The sequence below is a fragment of the Polypterus senegalus genome, chromosome 9, assembly GCF_016835505.1.
Source record: "Polypterus senegalus isolate Bchr_013 chromosome 9, ASM1683550v1, whole genome shotgun sequence".
Lineage (NCBI taxonomy): Eukaryota > Metazoa > Chordata > Cladistia > Polypteriformes > Polypteridae > Polypterus > Polypterus senegalus.
In genome coordinates this window covers 103,910,610-103,930,036 of record NC_053162.1, presented here as the reverse complement: position 1 = coordinate 103,930,036, position 19,427 = coordinate 103,910,610, and the positions used below count along the sequence as shown (strand labels likewise).

General features: G+C 40.2%; 1 protein-coding gene across 1 annotated transcript; it reads right to left on the bottom strand.

The window, feature by feature from the left end:
• Positions 1-2,424: 2,424 nt before the first annotated feature.
• On the bottom strand, positions 2,425-14,077 carry LOC120535604 (putative inactive carboxylesterase 4). The gene is made up of 4 exons (XM_039763549.1): positions 13,916-14,077; positions 10,859-10,992; positions 10,584-10,737; positions 2,425-2,523 (listed from the first exon to the last, which is right to left on the bottom strand). The coding sequence occupies exons 2-4, from the start codon at positions 10,987-10,989 to the stop codon at positions 2,440-2,442; spliced, it is 369 nt and encodes a 122-aa protein (XP_039619483.1). The 5' UTR covers positions 10,990-10,992; positions 13,916-14,077; the 3' UTR covers positions 2,425-2,439.
• Positions 14,078-19,427: the final 5,350 nt, after the last annotated feature.

Sequence of the window (19,427 nt, the reverse complement as noted above, 5' to 3'; positions counted from 1 at the left end):
GAAGTAAATATTACCTTTCCACTCAAACCCCCTGTTCTTTCAACACTCGCCATCTGGATGGCTTTATGTTTGGAAAAAGCCAAAGAGGATACCTTCAGCCTACAATGTCTCTTTATGTAAAGGTACAGCCCATCATCTTATGGGAGTCATTAGGTCTGGCAGTTACTTTGCATGGTTCAATAATGACCCAAAAATATAAGGCCATTTTACATGACCATGTGCTCCCCATGATGGAAAAACTGTTCCCTCATGATAGTTCCATATTCCAGGTTAGTAATGCCTATATAAACACTGGTAAACTACCTCAAGAGCACCGACTGGTAACCCCAACCCTCTTTTTGCATAACTCTTCTTATGTTCTATATTTATTGTTGTGGTCCCCGGCCGAGATGCCCAGGAGGACCGGAGGAGGGCTTGTGCCTCCTCCAGACCGCGAGGGGGCGTCCATCCTGGTTATGTTGGGGGCCTCGGGTAAAGGGCTTGGAAGCCCAGCCCTGTAGGGACCCGTGGCCACCGCCAGGCGGCGCCCCAGTGCCTGAATATCCCGGAGCCCAGCACTTCCGCCACACCAGGAAGTGCTGGGGGGAAGACGACAGGGGACACCCGGACAGCTTCCGGGTGCGCAGCCGGCACTTCCACCACACAGGGGTGTGGCTACAGGGGAACGCCGGGAAGCAGCTGGAGCCCATCCGGGTTCCTATTTAAGGGGCTGCCTCCCTCCAGTCATTGGCAGAAGTCGGGTGGAAGAGGACGGAGCTGGAGGGAGGACTAGAGGCGGCCAGGAGAAAGGCACGGGAACTGTGTGGCCTGGACATTGGGGGAATCGGTGCTGGAGGCACTGGGGTTCGTGAGTGCACAAAAACTTGTACATAGTTGTAAATAAACAGTGTGTTGGGAGTAACAACGATGTCCGTCTGTGTGTGTCCGGGCCAGCGTCCAAACAGTATATACTAAGAAATTAAAGGTGGAAATATGTTGTCTTATATTCTTTAATCCAAACTACTGAAATGCACACCAAAGATGCAAATGTGGTATTATTGCCCCACTTTTTCTTGTCGGAATGTTATTGCTGTTCTTTAAGTTAAATATCCCCATTTGAATACTCACATTTGCAAGCAGCCAGCCAAATTCATTATTGGTGATTCCTAAAAGGTATGGAACTTGATGAAAACTCTTGGATTTCAGCATCTCAGAAAGTGGCTTTGGCAGAAAAACACCATCGACTGTCATTGGAATTATCATAGTTGTAAACATAGAAACAAACTGAAAAACATTGGCAAAATAGTCCAAAAATGCATTACACAAGTTGAATTACCTGCACTTATTTGTCTTAAATATATACAAGTCATCACTCCAGTATGCAGCCTACTAAAAATCCAATGAGAGTAAAATTAACGTACCGTATATTTCAAAGTTTTAAAGCAAGTTCAATGCAAACAGTTTAATTTAAATAAACTTTACAAAATGGTAGGTTTTTCTTTAGTTAGCAAGTGAAAATGAAAAACACAAAAATCTGTAATGAAATATTGATGAATGCATGGATATGTTTAGTTACGATGAAGTATTTATTAAACAAAATATTAATAACTAGCAAAATACTCGCGCTTCACAGCAGAGAAGTAGTGTGTTAAAGAAGTAATGAAAAAGAAAAGGAAACATTTTAAAAATAACGTAACACGATTGTCAAAAAATAACGTAACATGACTGTCAATGTAATTGTTTTGTCACTGTTATTAGAGTTGCTGTCATAAGAATGTTTATTTAATTTATGTTGTACTCAAACATTTTGTAATACAACCAATATCAATATAAGTAATGGCAATAATATCAATGCTGTTATTGTTCTTAGGACCTACCTTTTTTGTTATTTCTAAAAGGTCTTCTTCAGTCTTCTCTCGCAAGCATTTCACAAACAACCCCGAGTCTGCATCATCACATGCAGTCATGTTAGCAACTACCTACATAGTAAAAAATATAATATTAATTCTAAGATGGCTTTTTTGTCTAGAAACCAATGCAAGATAAAGAAATTAAATTTCTTTCATCCTGAATAATACTGAGAGTGCATTTAGTAACCTGGCGTGTGAAAAACTGATGGTTCACAAATATGATTCTAGCCAAAAAATGCACAATGGTATCACATTTACCATTCCAACAAACATTGAGTGCCAGGAAGCACATTAGTTTGCTTAATGAAAAATTAATTCACTGAAAGATCTTTTGCAATTTTTATGAATATCTTGGAAAAATACAGTACTTTTTACAGAAAAAGTATTCCTAAAAAAGGCTAGTGCCTTGTTTCATTAATTATGTGAAACTGACAATAATAAATCCTCTGACACATTTAATACAAATAACAAAGGTTTAAAATCTGATGAATAAAAATTAAAATATGGGTTTGAAATGCTATATTTTACCTTTTTTACTGGATCTATATTTTCATTTACAATTCCTAATAACAATTGCAACTCCACTCTGAGATATTGCCTTATGGAATAAACCAGAAGATAATGGGGAAAATATCTGAAATAGAAAAGGATAGACGGAAGTTAACAAAAAGAAAAAATGAAAAACACAATGGAGGTTTGTCTACCTGGCCAGAGGTTACTAAAAGCACAAGTGGAATGGAACAGGGTAAGGAATAAGCAAAAAACAGGATCCAGTCTCAAAGAAAGAGAGAGAGAATGAGAAACACACAATACCAGTGACAGACCAACTATTTATTAATCTTGATGGTAAGTCTTCCTGTGGTGGTAGGTCCAGTCATGGCAAGAGAGACCCCTGGAGAGAGGGAGGTTATGGCAGTCAGTATATGACTGTCTAATGGAGAGGCCTGGAACATAATCCTCTAGAGCTCCTAACTCTGCCTGGGTAAACACTGGAGGCCTGGCTATTGAAGAGCAGATTGGAACTCAAGGATGTCACAGGAGTAACCAGTATATAACTTGACCTGGCATCCTGGCAGTGTAAGTAAAGTAAAGTAAATAAGAAACTTGACATGGAACTGCCTTAGAGGTTAAATGTCACTCTGTACCACACCCTGACGAGTCTAGAACAAAGAAGTGAATTAGGCAAATGCTCACTAGTAGAAACGTCAGAGCAGAAAGAGAGATAGAAGTTGATTTATATTTACACATACAGTACATACTGTAAATGTGACAGTGGTGATGTGTTGCATGTTGATTAGCACATGCAAGTAAGAATTTCACAGTAAATATATATATTTGCTCTCTTTGCATTATTTTGAGTTTGGGAGATGCTCAGGGGTTCTCTCCCCGTGGGGGCGGACCGGCGCGGAGGGCCATTCGAGACGGGGCCGGGGAGCGGCCCGGATGAGTAGCAGCTCCCTCTTCCTCTTTTGCACCACACGTTCGTGGGGAACCCGGTGCTAAATCATTCGTAGACGACCTGATTCTGGGTCGGGGTGTCGTACATAGCAGAGCAGCTCCCTCGCTGCAATCTATTGAAAGTCAGCCCTCGAGCCAAACTTTTGTCCCCCTTCCCCTTTCCCCACCCCCTTCTACTCCCTTACCTGACCAGGCTCACCAAACCACCCCACCCCACCCCAAAACTTAAGCCCTCTCCCTACTCTCTCTTTTTCCCCTTCCCCTCTTCTTTCCTTTTCCCTTCTCTCCTCCTCTTACATGACCAGAAGACAGTGCATGAATCTGGTCAAAAAAAAAAAGGTTACATGACCAGATGTCGGTTTGAATCTGGCCCGGGGCTGTTAGGAATTCTGAAGTACTGTACAGGTGGGGCTTAATAGTGAAAAAGACCGAGGGCCATACAAAAAAAGTTAGAAACTTTTCGGGAGATTTGCTGAGGGCCATGTAAGGAGAAAAGTCAGAGGGTCATCGGAAAAACAGATACTTAGAAATTTTTCGGAGGTGAAAAAGCAGACACTTAGAAATTATTGGTAGATTTAGACAGGGGGTCATCCAAAAAGCAGGGACTTGAAAATTTTTCAAAGGTTGAAACAGGGGGTCATGCAGTGTGTGTCCTTTTTTTTTCGTTATCATTATTATTATTATTATTAGTAGTAGTAGTAGTAGTAGTATAACTTTTTCATTTATATTTTTATAAATAAATATATATACATTTTTTTTTTTTACTGTACCCTATCCAATTCTATCCTCTTTGGGCAGGATCATTAAGTCACTTTGTCCTCTGTCCATAGACTACTTTCTCCAAACGAGAGAAGAATCAACACATGAGCAATGTCCACCTCAGATCTGGCAGTTTGTCAGAAGAAAAATATAGTTGACCTGTATACTGTCTATAAACACTCCTGTATACTGTTTGGTGGTTGCCTGTCCATAGACTCCTTTCTCTACATGATAGAAGATTTCACCACGCATGCTTTCACCTCGGATCAGGTCATTGGTTCCTTTTTCATATTTAGAGTGGACCTGAATTCTGTCTATAAACTCTCCTGTATACGGTTTGGTGGTATCTAGTGATATGAAATCATCCTGGCCAGTACAGATGTGTGTTATGTAATACATTTAAAACACTGACAAGTGATTTCAAACAGTGGCAATCAGGGAGCTGGGGCCTCATGTATAAACGGTGCATACGCACAAAAATGTTGCATACGCCCGTTTCCATGCTCACATCGTGATGTATAAAACCTAAACTTGGCAAAAGCCACACACAGCCTCATGCCATCTCAAACCATAGTGTACGCACGTTTTTGGCTCGGTTTTGCAAACTGGCAGCATCCAGTGTCAAAGCAGTGCTACTGTTCCTTGGTGGCTTCCCTTTATTTTTTAGATTCACATCCCTGACGTGGCTTTATCAAATACACTGACATTAACCACATGTCGTTTTTTTAGTTTAAGGAATCTGATTGTAACCAACCCATAACCATATAATGGTGCACAGAAGGCCAAACTATTCCAAATACAATTGCTGCTTTAGTGGTTTTACTCTCAGTGAAAAGTATTTTAACCCACTGCATTTGAGTGTGGAATCACAGCTCTACAGCAGCTGATCGGAAAGTTCTACCGCAGATTGTGTTAAGTGCGGAGAGAATTATCGGGACATGCACATGCTGCCTCAGCCATAAGCACAGTCTATTTGAACTTCTCATATAAAGTAAACACTTCAGAGTCTTTCCAGCATGAACCTTGTGGTTCAGAAACAGTTTATTTCCAAGTGCTCTAAACACACTCAATCAGTCCATCAAGTGCTCCCGGTAGAACTGTTTGTAATTATAAGTACAATTACCTCACTGTAAACTTGCATTACAGTTGTAATATTGCACAACCTGAACCACTTATGCTTTCATATTGTATATTTTTTCATTTTTTTATCGTATTATTTTTATTATTATTTGTTATTGTTTTTGTTGTTATTTTACCATTTTATAGGAAAATAAGTTTATGGAGAAATTTGCATATTGAATCTCATTGTACCATACAATAACAATAAAGGAATTCAATTCAATAGAAGAGAGCGCATATTTACAGATGTAAAGTATATATATTACATTATACAGATACATTTTTAACTTCATTTAAATAATGTATACTGTTATTAAATGTGTGGACATTGTGGACAGCGGTAGCGATAAACTGGCGCCCTGTTCAGGGATTGTTCCTGCCTCGCGTTTATGCTTCCTGGGACTGGGATGGAAACATTAAACATGTACTACAAATATACTGCTCAAAAGAATTAAAGGAACACTTTTTAATCAGAGTATATAGCATAAAGTCAATGAAACTTATGGGATATTAATCTGGTCAGTTAAGTAGCAGAGGGGGTTGTTAAGCAGTTTCAGCTGCTGTGGTGTTAATGAAATTAACAACAGATGCACTAGAGGGGCAACAATGAGATGACCCCCAAAACAGGAATGGTTTAACAGGTGGAGGCCACTGACATTTTTCCCTCCTCATCTTTTCTGAAGGTTTCTTCACTAGTTTTGCATTTGGCTACAGTCAGTGTCACTACTGGTAGCATGAGGCGATACCTGGACCCTACAGAGGTTGCACAGGTAGTCCAACTTCTCCAGGATGGCACATCAATACGTGTCATTGCCAGAAGGTTTGCTGTGTCTCCCTGCACAGTCTCAAGGGCATGGAGGAGATTCTAGGAGACAAGCAGTTACTCTAGGAGAGCTGGAGAGGGCCATAGAAGGTCCATAACCCATCAGCAAGACCAGTATCTGCTCCTTTGGGCAAGGAGGAACAGGATGAGCACTGCCAGAGCCCTACAAAATGACCTCCAGCAGGCCACTGGTGTGAATGTCTCTGACCAAACAACCAGAAAGACCTAATGAGGGTGACCCAAGGGCCCCATGTCCTGTAATGGGCCCTGAGCTCACTGCCCAGCAGCATGCAGCTCAATTGGCATTTGCCATAGAATACCAGAATTGGCAGATGCACCACTGGTGCCCTGTGCTTTTTACAGATGAGAGCAGGTTCACCCTGAGCACGTGACAGAAGTGAAAGGGTCTGGAGAAGCCATGGAGAACATTATGCTGCCTGTAACATCATTCAGCATGAGCAGTTTGGTGGTGGGTTAATGATTGTCTGGGGAGGCATATCCATGGAGGGTTACACAGAACGCTACAGGCTTGACAAAGGCACCTTGGCTGACATTAGGTATCAGGATGAAATCCTTGGACCCATTGTCAGAGCCTATGCTGGTACAGTGGCTCCTGGTGCACGACAATTCCTGGCCTCATGTGGTAAGAGTATGCAGGCAGTTCCTGGAGGATGAAGGAATTGATACCATTGACTGGCCACCACACTTTCCTGACCTAAATCCAATAGAACACCTCTGGGACATTATGTTTTGGTCCATCCAATGCCACCAGGTTGCACCTCAGACTGTCCAGAAGCTCAGTGATGCCCTGGTCCAGATCTGGGAGGAGATCCCCCACAACACCATCTGTCATCTCATTAGAAGCATGCATCGATGTTGTCAGGCATGTATACAAGAACACAGGGGCCATACAAAGTGCTGCGTACAATTTTGAGTTGCTGCAATTAAATTTTGGCAAAATGGACTAGCCTGCCACATAATTTTTCACTCTGATTTTTGGGCGCCTTTAAATTCAGGGCTCTGTAGGTTGATCATTTTCATTTCCATCAAACAATGTGGCATCCTTTCGTTCCTAACACATTACCCAGTCTATATCAGTATAGATATCCAGGAGGATTTCTTTTTCCCATTGAGATCTGATGTGTTTTCAAAGTGTTCCTTTAATTTTTTGAGCAGTTTATATATATATATATATATATATATATATATATATATATATATATATATATATATATATATATATATATATACACACACACACATACACATACACACACACATACATATATACACATATATACAACAACTTTTTTTATATATACAAGAACTTTTTTTGTTCTTCAAAGTAACCAAAGCGCTGTGCGAACTCAGTGCGCAGTGCACTCAGTTTATCAGCAAAGTGCGTATTTGGGAACACCGTTGTGCCGACTTGGTTCAATATTACTTGGCAAAAGGGAAAGTGGGGCAAGTTGCACTGGTGCATTTGTGTCTCCCATAAAAGCAGCTACTTGAAATCACTTTGTGATTTTGCACGGGTAAAAACGTCTGCTGAAGTGTCAGATTCTTCTTTAACTCTTCTGCTTTCTGTATCTTATGCATTGCATTCTGGTCTTTCAGGTTATCCTGATGTTTTGTCTCATAGTGCCGTCTTAGATTAAATTCTGTAATTACAGCCACATTAGCTCCACAAATGAGAAACACGGGTTTACCGGCAATGTAAGTAAACATATACTCAGCCTCCCATCGGTTTTTAACACTAGAATTACCAGAGCCTACGAAAAAACTCATAATTCCGTCCCACCTTAAACCGCTTCTTAAATTCCTTCACACCTCTCCGCCAGCGTCCTTTGTCTTCTAAATGTGCTTATAAAGAGAAGCTTGGAGCAGCCGGCTATTCCATCCCCCCACCAATTTAGAACGTGCACGAACTTCAGCTTGATTGAGTATCTGGGAGTGAAGTGGAGTTTTAGAGTGGAAATAATAGATCGTTGTTTGGAACACACGCATTTCATGCCTGTTCAGTTTCTACAGTAATCTGTGTCAACACATTGTTAAAACAGAAACGTTTTTTTATACTCTAGTAGTAGATGACAAAATGTAGGCATAAACTATATAATGTATGAAGCCTGAAGTCCAAATAGCAAAGAAACATTTTCACAAGAATAACACAATTGCGCTTTTATTCAAAAATATAGCTGCAGAAACAAAAAGCCGCCTTAACATGCAACATTGACAGCACTTTATTGTAACTGCCTCCCTGGTTCAATAGACTCAGCCCCCGCTTGGGAATCAAGGGGTCACGAGTTCGATCCTGCGCCCCTCCGTTTGAGAAGTAAACTGCTCTTATTCTTACTGTTTTAGAATAAAAGCATACATTTGATTTCAGTCTATAACAGCCGGTGCAATTTATGATCCCTGTAAAGGTTAGCTTTTTTTTTTTTTTATTCACTTTTCATTCTCTCAGTCGCGTTCAGAATCAATCCATACAACCCCATCTGACACGGCTGTTTTCACTAAAGACGCGCTATAGCTCTTCAGTGTACCACGATGCATACTAACGCCAAACATACGCCGGTTCTAACACACAAACGCTGGCAAAGCTGCCTTCTTCGTATCTCACCGTCACTTGCTTTTCTTTTTATTCAGTTTTCTTGAGTGTACCCGCATGTTGCTGTATGCTGTTTCTTTTCTACTCCAGGACATGCAGAGGAAAGAATGGTAAAGACCAGTAACTTCGGCGCTATATGCAATCATCAGACACTCCCCATCTGCCCGTGTCGTTCAAACACAGGAACATATATTGGTGTAAAAGTATAACAAAAGTACACTTTTATTCAGGTGCACTTTTTCCATCGCCTTTTCCTGTAAGAAGCAATGTACACACTTCTCTCTATGCTGTGGTTTCTATTACACTGTTTCTATAAGAAACAGCATACAGCAACATGCGGGGACTGGCAGGAACACTCAATAAAACTGAATAAAAAGAAAAGCAAGTGACGGTGAGATACGAAGAAGGCAGCTTCTCCAGCGTTTGTGTGTCAGAACCCGGGGGGGGTGTTTGGCGTTAGTATGCATCGTGGTACACTGCAGAGCTTCAATTGGTGATCTGTCTTTCTGCATTAACCGCATATTTTTTCATACGTCTCAAACCAAGGGGATGCGAGGGTAAAATGAATCGGGAAGCGCGCGTACATACTCAGTGCACCCCCTCTCGGGAATCGAACCTCGGACGTCGGTACTAAATAACGTAACATGATTGTCAATATACAGTAATTGTTTTGTGAGTGTTATTGAGTGTTGCTGTCATCAAGGATTTGATTATCATTATTTCTTTCAATCAGGTTCGTATTTGTAGTATGTGTTGTGTTCAAGTTACATTCCGTGTTTGTCAATCGTTGTAAAGATAACAGGTTTCATTCATCGATTCATTTCTTACTGCATCAATAAACAGCTCGTCTTCCTCTTTATCTGAGACGTGACACACTGCATGCACAGGTTTTTTTTACACTTACATTGACTTTTTGTACCGTGTGCTTTGTTTCCGCAGTAGCTGCACTTATGAATATGCTTGTATGTATCAGACGCTTCATATTTTTTTGCTGCCTTCGAAAACTTTCTCTCGCAGTTTCGCTGAGTTTGTGCCAAACACCACCCTGACCATCTCATCTTCCTATGCATAAGCACAGTCCTTAACCCGTTAATATTTAGCGGCAGTGTTTCTTTTGGATTGCCGCTGACGGACGGCCTTATATGGGCAGGCACTAAATTACAAACGCCAGTGGCAGCCTGTCTACCGGTTAACGCCGTGCTTTGTTTCCGCAGTAGCTGTACTTATGAATATGCTTGTATTTATGAATACGCTTGTATGCATCACTTGCTTCATAATCTTTTTCTGCCTTCTCAATTGTGAAATGGCGTTTTTTGTTCAGCTGTTTGGAGGTCTTCCTTGTTCTCTACGTACTTACGTAGGAGGCGTAATGATGACACACGAAACTCCGCCCCCCACGGCCATCCAGCTCAACTCCGTTACATTATATGGAGAAAAATAGCTTCCAGTTATGACCATTACGCGTTGAATTTCGAAATGAAACCTGCCCAACTTTTGTAAGGAAGCTGTAAGGAATGAGCCTGCCAAATTTCAGCCTTCTACCCACACGGGAACTTGGAGAATTAGTGATGAGTCAGTGAGTCAGTCAGTCAGTCAGTGAGGGCTTTGCCTTTTATTAGTATAGATAAAAGAGGATTTAGAATACAATTATCGATATTGTATAGTCAGAATTAAATTTAGAAAACACGTAGAAATTCCTTAATATATTGGGTCTGTTCATGCATTTCTCTCTGAACAGGGCTGGGTCAGGGTGTTGAATGATATTGTTGATTTATATCATGATGTTTGGAAAGTTGTATCGAGTGTATTTGTGACTAAACTGTGTTTTATATACATGTGCATTAAATGTGTTCGTTAAGCTCAATTACATTAATACAAAAGTAAACTTAATAATGCAAAATATAGTTAGAATTATATATGTACATACAAGAGCCGATACACTGCATCCTCCAGCCGATTCTCCAAAAATGGTCACAGAGCCTGGGTCTCCTCCAAAACTCTTAATATTCCGTTGAACCCACTGTAGAGCTGCTATTTGGTCTAGGAGGCCCCAGTTTCCACGACAATGGTCATCACCAGTGCTAGATATTAACAAAAAGTATAAAAGATAAATAGATAATGAAAAGTGATGAACACTACTCGTTATTCTTGAATTCAATAATATCAATTATGAATGCACAATTAATTATTTAGAAAATCTACCTCAGAAATCCTAAAATTCCCAGCCTATACTGGATCACCACCACCACCACATTCTCATAAGCAGCAAGTGCTGGGCCATCATAAATGGTGGCTGCGCCCATCATTAATCCTCCTCCATGAATCCATACCATTACCTGGAAAAGTGAAACATTTTCAGTAGTATTTCAGCATAAATAGAAAGAAAAAACAAGCTTTTTAAGGCTGAGCATAATAATGCAGGAGCACTGTTTTTCAATTGTGGTCATTAGATCCTGAATGAAGACATCTTGTACACCTGCAAATGTTACTTTGCAGAAAAATAAATGTATTTTTAAACTTTTCACCCTGAAAGAGAGATTTTATTAGTATGGCAAAATAAATAAGATGACAGTGACTTTCAGAAGTTCCAAAGCTTCGCTGTTATCTGTGACAATGGGGAGATCGTGGAGGTAATGTGAGCTTACAATCAGCAGGAGTTCATCTGGGCCACAGGCTGGAGTGAACTACAAAAACTAAAGCTGTGTAGAAGAAGGAATAGTCGCTTCTATGTTTTGTTGAAGGCTCAAGTCCTTCAGAGCATGCAGGCCTCTGTTATAGATGCTTTATTAATCTATCATCGCAGGTCCAGTCTTCTTTTGCAGTAAACAACATTACTACAAGTAAGGCAGGTAAACTCAATAAATTGAGAAGGAAGACTGGAACTCTTAATAAACTACTAACAATTATTAACAATTACACCCATCGTCTGCATGCCATTCTGGTTAAATATAGGAGCACCTTCAGCGATGGACTGATCCAGGTGCTCTGCTACAGCAAGTGCTATATGAAGTCATTTTTGACAACAGTCATTATAGTGTATCAGTAATGGCATACTGCACAATAATGTGCAGCAAATACACTTAACCTATAGTTTTCATCTTTTTTTTCTGTACGTTTAGCATTCGTTTGCTCAGAGGTTGATGAGCTTGCTGCTTCGTGAGCAGTCTTCTTTTCTCCACTCTAGCAGCCCGCTTCTTCGCTTCAGTATCTTTTCTCATTAAAAGTGATTAAGTCAGTTTTTATGTTTCAATTATTTGTACATTTGTCTTTAATGTTTCACTTAAGCTGGCACTTAATTCTTGAATCTGCCTCAGGAATGATTTAAGATATGAAGAGGTAGGGGAAATAACGGCGAAGGTGGTAGTAATGAGAACGGTGTCTGTATGTACGCGCTGCACGGCTGTCCTGCCGCCGAGAGTTGATTCTACAATAAAATAAAATAAAAATAAAAAAGGAATAACCTTGGAGGTCAGTCATCACCCCGAAAGCGGATAGTAGACGTCATGTAATATATGTGTACCAAATTTCAGGTCAATAGGTCAAATGGTTTGTAAACTACAGGTGATTTAAAATCCTGGACAGATAAACGAACAGCCACGGTAGTGTATTATATAAGAAGATAATGAGTTCGCTTACTAACAGACTGGTGTTGACCTCTAAGTTTCCGAAAAGGATTACATTGTTTCATGCACCAAGAGCTTTTACATGCTGGACAGGCTATGGATTCATGTAAACCTCTTTCTTTTTTTTGTATTATTAATAATTTCATTTGAAAAAAAAAACGTTCCATACACCCAAGTCTAACTAAACAAAGTTCAACACCCACCCAAGAGAAAGAGAGAAGAGCCAACAGCTATCGCAAACCTTTAAAAAACTACAAAGAGTAAAAGTCCTTTTCCTCGATATAAATGCTTATTCTAAAATGTTATTAATTAGGACTTGCCATAATTTTAAAAAGTTTTGAAAAAATCCTGTACCCGAGAATTTGATTTTTTCAATTTCAAATAGTATAGAACATCTGTTACCCTCTGACATATAACAGGTGGGCTGGGATTCTTCCAGTTAAACAAGATACATCTACGTGCTAGTAGTTTGGTAAAGGCAATTACAATAAATTTGTCCTTCTCCAATTTAAGCCCATCTGGGAGTACACCAAACACAGCTGTTAATGAGTTAGGAGTGATCGTTGTTCAAAGTAATGCTAATTTGGTGCACATCCAAAACATGTGGCTCAGTGAGACTAGAGCTAAATTGCAACATTCACAGGCTGAATCTTGCCCTGGATACGTTTTGGACAGTCTTAAATGAGTGATAGATAAAAGATTTTAAGTTGAATGATTGAATGCTTTGTGCATATGAAGCTAGAGTGTATTCTATGCATGGCTGCCTTCCACTCCTTTTCTTAAGATATTAAGTGAAAGATCCTTTCCCTACCTCCCCCTGGGATCTTTGAAAGGAAGAGAATTTAATATGTAAACCTGATTCACAGTTCTTTTGCCCCACCTTCAGTGAAGTAGAGGCTGTTTGATTTTTAAGCTGTGTTAGTTAAAGTTGAGACAGCGATACAGTGTTTTAGAGTTGGTGTATCTGTTACTGTAGAGATTTTATATCCCCCCAAGCTTACTTCCAGGTACTCCACTTGTTTCCCCACAAACGACAGAAATGTTCAACTAGGTCAACTGGCCTGTAATGAGAGAGTGTGAATGTGTAGCTGTGACTGTACCCCATAATAGACTGCCACCTGGTACAGAGATGGTTACTTCCAGGTTATGATATGGCTCCCCTTAAGTGCAATAAACAGGATTATAAAATGGAGAAATATATTAATTAAAGATCGCAAGGCGGTGTGATTATTAGAGCAGCCAGTTGGAATCTTGAAGTAGCCACAATTGGTTTGGACTTCTCCCATGTTCATTTCCTCCCTCTGCCCAAAGGTTTGTATGTTAGTTTAACCGGTATATCTGCATTGTCCCTGTTTGTGTTAAACTGTGACTCACCGTGCCCCAAATGTTACTAGCATGGTGACCCTGTATTGGACAAACTGGGTTCAGAAAAGGAAGGAACAAACTAAAGAGTGTATTGTGTATAGCAGAAACAAAATGAGATTCTGCAATGATATCACACAATAAAAAAGTGCAGAGTGAGGCAGATACCTGTAGTGGTATGTGACATACGAGAGCTTGAACAAGCTTTACACAAGCCCTAAAAATTAAAAAGAAAAACAGACAGTGGGTAACTGAGTGAATCCTTTACACTTACAGGTAATCTTGACTCCTTGTTGGATTCTGCGGGGGTGTAGATGTTTAAGTACAAACAATCTTCAGAAACAACAGGGATCTGTAATGTTAGCTTCACCTCCTCCAATAACTTTTGTATAAAGTCCACATTTTGGATACAACTATAATAAAATGAATACCAAGATTCAAGATTATATTTTGGATTAAAAAGGAAAGTACATAAGTAAAAAGAACAAGGCAATGGATTATAGAAAGAACATTGTTAATACAAAAAATGAAATGTGCAAAGACTCAACTGGTTGAATGGCAGCCAACACATAAACGAACCAGAAAGTGAATGCTGACAACATAACAGTATAGGCATTCATTATACTACACATACACTTACATTTAATCAAAGTACTCTTTTTTACAAATATTTCCAGATTAATCAGCATTAACTGAATATAATTTTTCACCAGGTGTCCATTCACCAATTTCTCTGTACTGTCTGTTTGTTTTGAATCAGTAGTGTTAGCAACAGCAGAAAGTTGTGTTTAAAGTAGCTGCCAGTGTCACTTCAAAAACCCCTTCACTAGCAACACAAAGTAGAAAAAGTTTAAAATCATGAAAGGTGGCAGGTTAGGAAGTACCTAAGAGTCCTGGGTTCAAATCCCAATGAATGCTATGAAGTAGATTAGAAAAGTGCTACATAAATATTATTAATCTAAAAATTTTCTGTGCACACTTATTTCATGTTTTACAATGGGATTTTAATGTAATGGTTATTGTTACCACCAGTGTCCTAGGTCCAAATCCTAGGCTCACTTCATTGCCTTTGGGAATTCTACATGTTCTCCCTGTGTCTGCACTGGTCTTTTGTCCAGATTCGCCATTACTTTCTCACGATTTCAACAGCATGAACGTTTAGCTGATGTGGCAACTCCAAAATGGCTTTGTATCGGAGTCTGCAGTGAACTGCCACCATATGCAGGAATTCTTTTTGCCTTGATCCCAATACTGCTGAGATGTTCAAGCCCAGTTCATCCAGTCCATCACAGGAGACAGCCCATCATGGTTAACTCAGACCCTCAATCAATGAAATAGCATATATTAAGACTATTGGAGGAAACCACACATACACAGAAGGTTCATGCAAACAGCACACAGAAAACAGTCCGGTGAGGACTTGAACTGGGTTTCAACAATGCCACCCACTGTGCCACCATGCCACTTTAGACATGTGAAACATCTTCCTCCACCATGCTGCTTCATTACAGACAAATGCAGTAAACATGGAAATCTTCTTCTTGAAGAAATTTCAATTTGGAGAATATTCACATAAATGTTACATAAAACAGGCATTAACTGTTTAGAAATAACTCGGTAAAGTGATGCCTTTAGAAGAAATCATCTCACACAGCATGAAACTGACAGAAAGCACGAGGGCAGACATTCCAAAAAAGATAGGCAATCCTTGGCATTGTTCATTTAACCCATAGTTAGGTGTGGCTCACATTTTCTAAATTTAGAAAGTTAAATTTTCACCAAAGTCAAAAAGACAAAATATTAAGGTAAGATAACTAGTAATCATGGAACTGTTGCCCCAGATATTGTTCACCCTCAAATGCAAAGCCTAGTTATAGATTATGTGGTTAATTTCTTATTTTACCCACCCATCCTTCCATTGTCAAAACCACCAAATCTCACCCATGGACCAGTATTCTGGAGTCTATCCTGGTAGTGTTGAGTGCTAGGCAGGAATCAGCTCATGATGATATGCCAGTTTTCTTACTTTATAAATGCATATTGTAAATATAAAATAAAACTAAAGTTTGTCCAGCCTACTAATGATCACCACCTGTCAAGCACTATAAATACCATGAGGTTCATAAATATTTCTGCTCTCAACGTGTCATTTTTAGACCTTACAGAATTATTTTTACATGATACTTTACACAATAGAGGTTCCACTTACTCACTTAGTTCATCGTAAAAATAATTGGCCCATCTAGTTGGCAATAATTTACAAGAATAACTTTAAAGGCATTTTTTTTTGTAAAAATGCATGCTACACATGACATACTCCTCTGGTTGCACTTGACTGCCATTTACTAGCACTTCATAATAATCACTGATAATCCGTCAGATCTGGGGATTTGGGTTCATTTCTCACTCAGGTTATCTTTTACTGGAATTTGTATGTTCTGTCTGTGTTGAGCTTTTCTCAAGAACCGGGTTGTTACAAATGTCCCCAAATACAGTATATATGGTCAAGTTAATACCTTCACTGAACCCCTTACTGTTTGTGTATCATACCAGTCTAACCACAGATAACACAATCACACTAGTCCTCCACACCATATTATCCCACATGGAGGAACAGAAAATCTATTGCAGGATTCTGTTTATTAACTTGCAGTTTAGCCTTTAATACAATCATCCCACAACAGCTAATAGTGAAAGTTTCTATGATCAGATTGAACACTTTACCTTGTAACTGGATCTTGGACTTTGAAAAGACAACAGACTGCATGTGGTGGCACTAAAATATTGTACACTGTCAAACTGAGCACAGGGGCCCCTCAGGCCTGCGTGCTCAATCCATTGCTCTTTAGATAGATAGATACTTTATTAACCCCAAGGGGAAATTCAAATAATCCAGCAGCAGTATACGGATACAAAAAATAAAAACAACAAAAAAAAAAATATATTAAATTAAAAGAGTAATAAAAATGCATGTGAAAACAGACAATAACTTTAAATAATGTTAGCATATACTCCCCAGGTGGAACTGAAGAGTCGCATAGTGTGGGGGAGGAACGATCTCCTCGGTCTGTCAGTGGAGCAAGACAGTGACAAAAATCTGTCACTGAAGCTACTCCTCTGCCTGGAGATGACACTGTTAAGTGGATGCAGTGGATTCTACATGATTGACAGGAGTTTGCTTAGTGCCCATTGCTCTGCTACAGATGTTAAACTGTCCAGCTTTATTCCTACAATAGAACCTGCCTTCTTAACAAGTTTGTCCAGGCGTGAGACATCTTTCTTCTTTATGCTGCCTCCCCAGCACACCACCGTGTAGAAGACGGCACTCGCCACAATCGTCTGGTAAAACATCTGCAGCATCTTATTGCAGACTAGCAAAATATCTGCGCTTCGCAGTGGAGAAGTAGTGTGTTAAAGAAGTTATGAAAAAGAAAAGGAAACATTTTAAAAATAACATAACCTGATTGTCAATGTAATTGTTTTGTCATTGTTATAAGTGTTGCTGTCATCAAGGATTTGATTATCATCATTTGTTTCAATCAGGTTCGTATTTGGAGGACATGTTGTTTTGAAGTTACATTCCGTGTTTGTCAACCGTTGTAAAGATAACAGGTTTCATTCATCGAAGTGTTCACTACGCAAATCGCTACTCGTGAATGTAAGATGTTTAACAGGCATTCCCGGTATTAACTTGTGCTAAACGTACCATGGTGTGACGTAAGGGGAGCGGACTGTAAAAAGGCAAGGAGGCGCGTATTTTGAACAAAAAGGGAGAAGACAGCGAAGGAGAGGAAAAGTGAGAAGGAAAACTGTTTAAATAAAGAGCTAGGAAAGTGAATGGAAAGAAGCAGCCAGTGGTAAAGCAAGGAAGACTTCGTAATAAGGACAGTTGGGTGCACGTAAAAGGTGTAACAATAAGATTGTTAAGCCTTATGATAATGTTCCCGCACGGAGGATTTAGAGAGACGCACTGGGAGACGTATAATCTGAACCTCTCTACAGTTTCGCTTATTTTCGAATTGTAATGTTCATCGAATTTACGTATCATCTGGTCCACTGACGGACTGTGCATTTCACACCTAGGCCTTCAGTAGTGCTCCGTCTGAATCAAACCGCCCCTCAAAAACTAATTTATGGTTATAAAAACCATCTTAATATGCAGAAATACAGTAAAAAGAGCCACTGCATCGCAGATAGATAACTCCTGTAGCCACAATAAATGCCTTTATTGAATAGACAAACCAGGGGTGAACAAGTTCCTTTCTACTGCAGCTACAGCTGCGACACACATAAAAAACATCAATAATAACTCATAAACTTGCAATATTATTTAGGAAAATGGCAACATTTTACTCACCAAAAATTCAGATTATTTGTAAACAAAATCCATCCTCCTCTCTTTCCTCAAAAACAGTTCATTTACTCTGTCGTACAGATTATCTGTGCGCTTCAGTTCCATCAAAAACTCCCTTTCTATCGCCATCGAAGCTAATGCTGAAAGTCGAACCTGCCATGTCGTATTTCTTGCCTCAAAGTTTTAATTCGCTTTAGGGCTGAAAATGTCCACTCGACAGAAGCAGTTGACACGGGAATGGTCACCGCCAAATATACCAATGTGTACAGCTGCCCCATGCTCTCATTCAGATTTTTCTGCAGAAGGAAGTCAAGAAGATCAGTGGGAGATTTTCCTCAGTAGCTGCACTTATGAATATGCTAAGCACAGTCATTCACCCACGAATATTTACCTTATATGGGCAGGCACTCAATTACGTGGGAGGCGTGATGATGCGAGAAGCAACTCCTAGCTGCAGGCTTTGGCCGTATACAGTATATGGACGAAAGTAGGTTCCAGTTATGACCGTTACGCGTAGAATTTCGAAATGAAACCTGCCTAACTTTTGTAAGTAAGCTGTAAGGAATGAGCCTGCCAAATTTCAGCCTTCCACCTACACGGGAAGTTGGAGAATTATTGATGAGCGAGTGAGTGAGTGAGTCAGGGAGGGCTTTGCCTTTTATTAGTATAGATGCTGAAGGACGGCAACCTTCTAAGAAAGTATAGTCGGCTCTGACCTTTCTTACACAGAGAGCATCAGTATTGGCAGTCCAGTCCAATTTGTCATCCAGCTGCACTCCCAGGTATTTATAGGTCTGTACTCTCTGCACACAGTCTCCTCTGATGATCACGGGGTCCATGAGGGGCCTGGGCCTCCTAAAATCCACCACCAGTTCCTTGGTCTTGCTGGTGTTCAGGTGTAAGTGGTTTGAGTCACACCATTTAACAAAGTCTTTGATTAGCTTCCTGTACTCACCCTCCTGCCCACTCCTGATGCAGCCCACAATAGCAGTGTCATCAGCGAACTTTTGCACGTGACAGGACTCTGAATCGTATTGGGTCTGATGTATATAGGCTGAACAGGACCGGAGAAAGTACAGTCCCCTGCGGTGCTCCTGTGTTGCTGACCACAATGTCAGACCTGCAGTTCCCAAGACGCACATACTGAGGTCTGTCTGTAAGATAGTCCACGATCCATGCCACCAGGTGTGAGTCTACTCCCATCTCAGTCAGCTTGTCCCTAAGGAGCAGAGGTTGGATGGTGTTGAAGGCGCTAGAGAAGTCCAAAAACATAATTCTTACAGCACCACTGCCTCTGTCCAAGTGGTAGAGGGATCGGTGTAGCATATAGATGATGGCATCCTCCGCTCCCACCTTCTTCTGGTATGCGAACTGCAGAGGGTCAAGGGCGTGGCAGACCTGTGGCCTCAGGTGGTGAAGCAGCAGCCCTCCA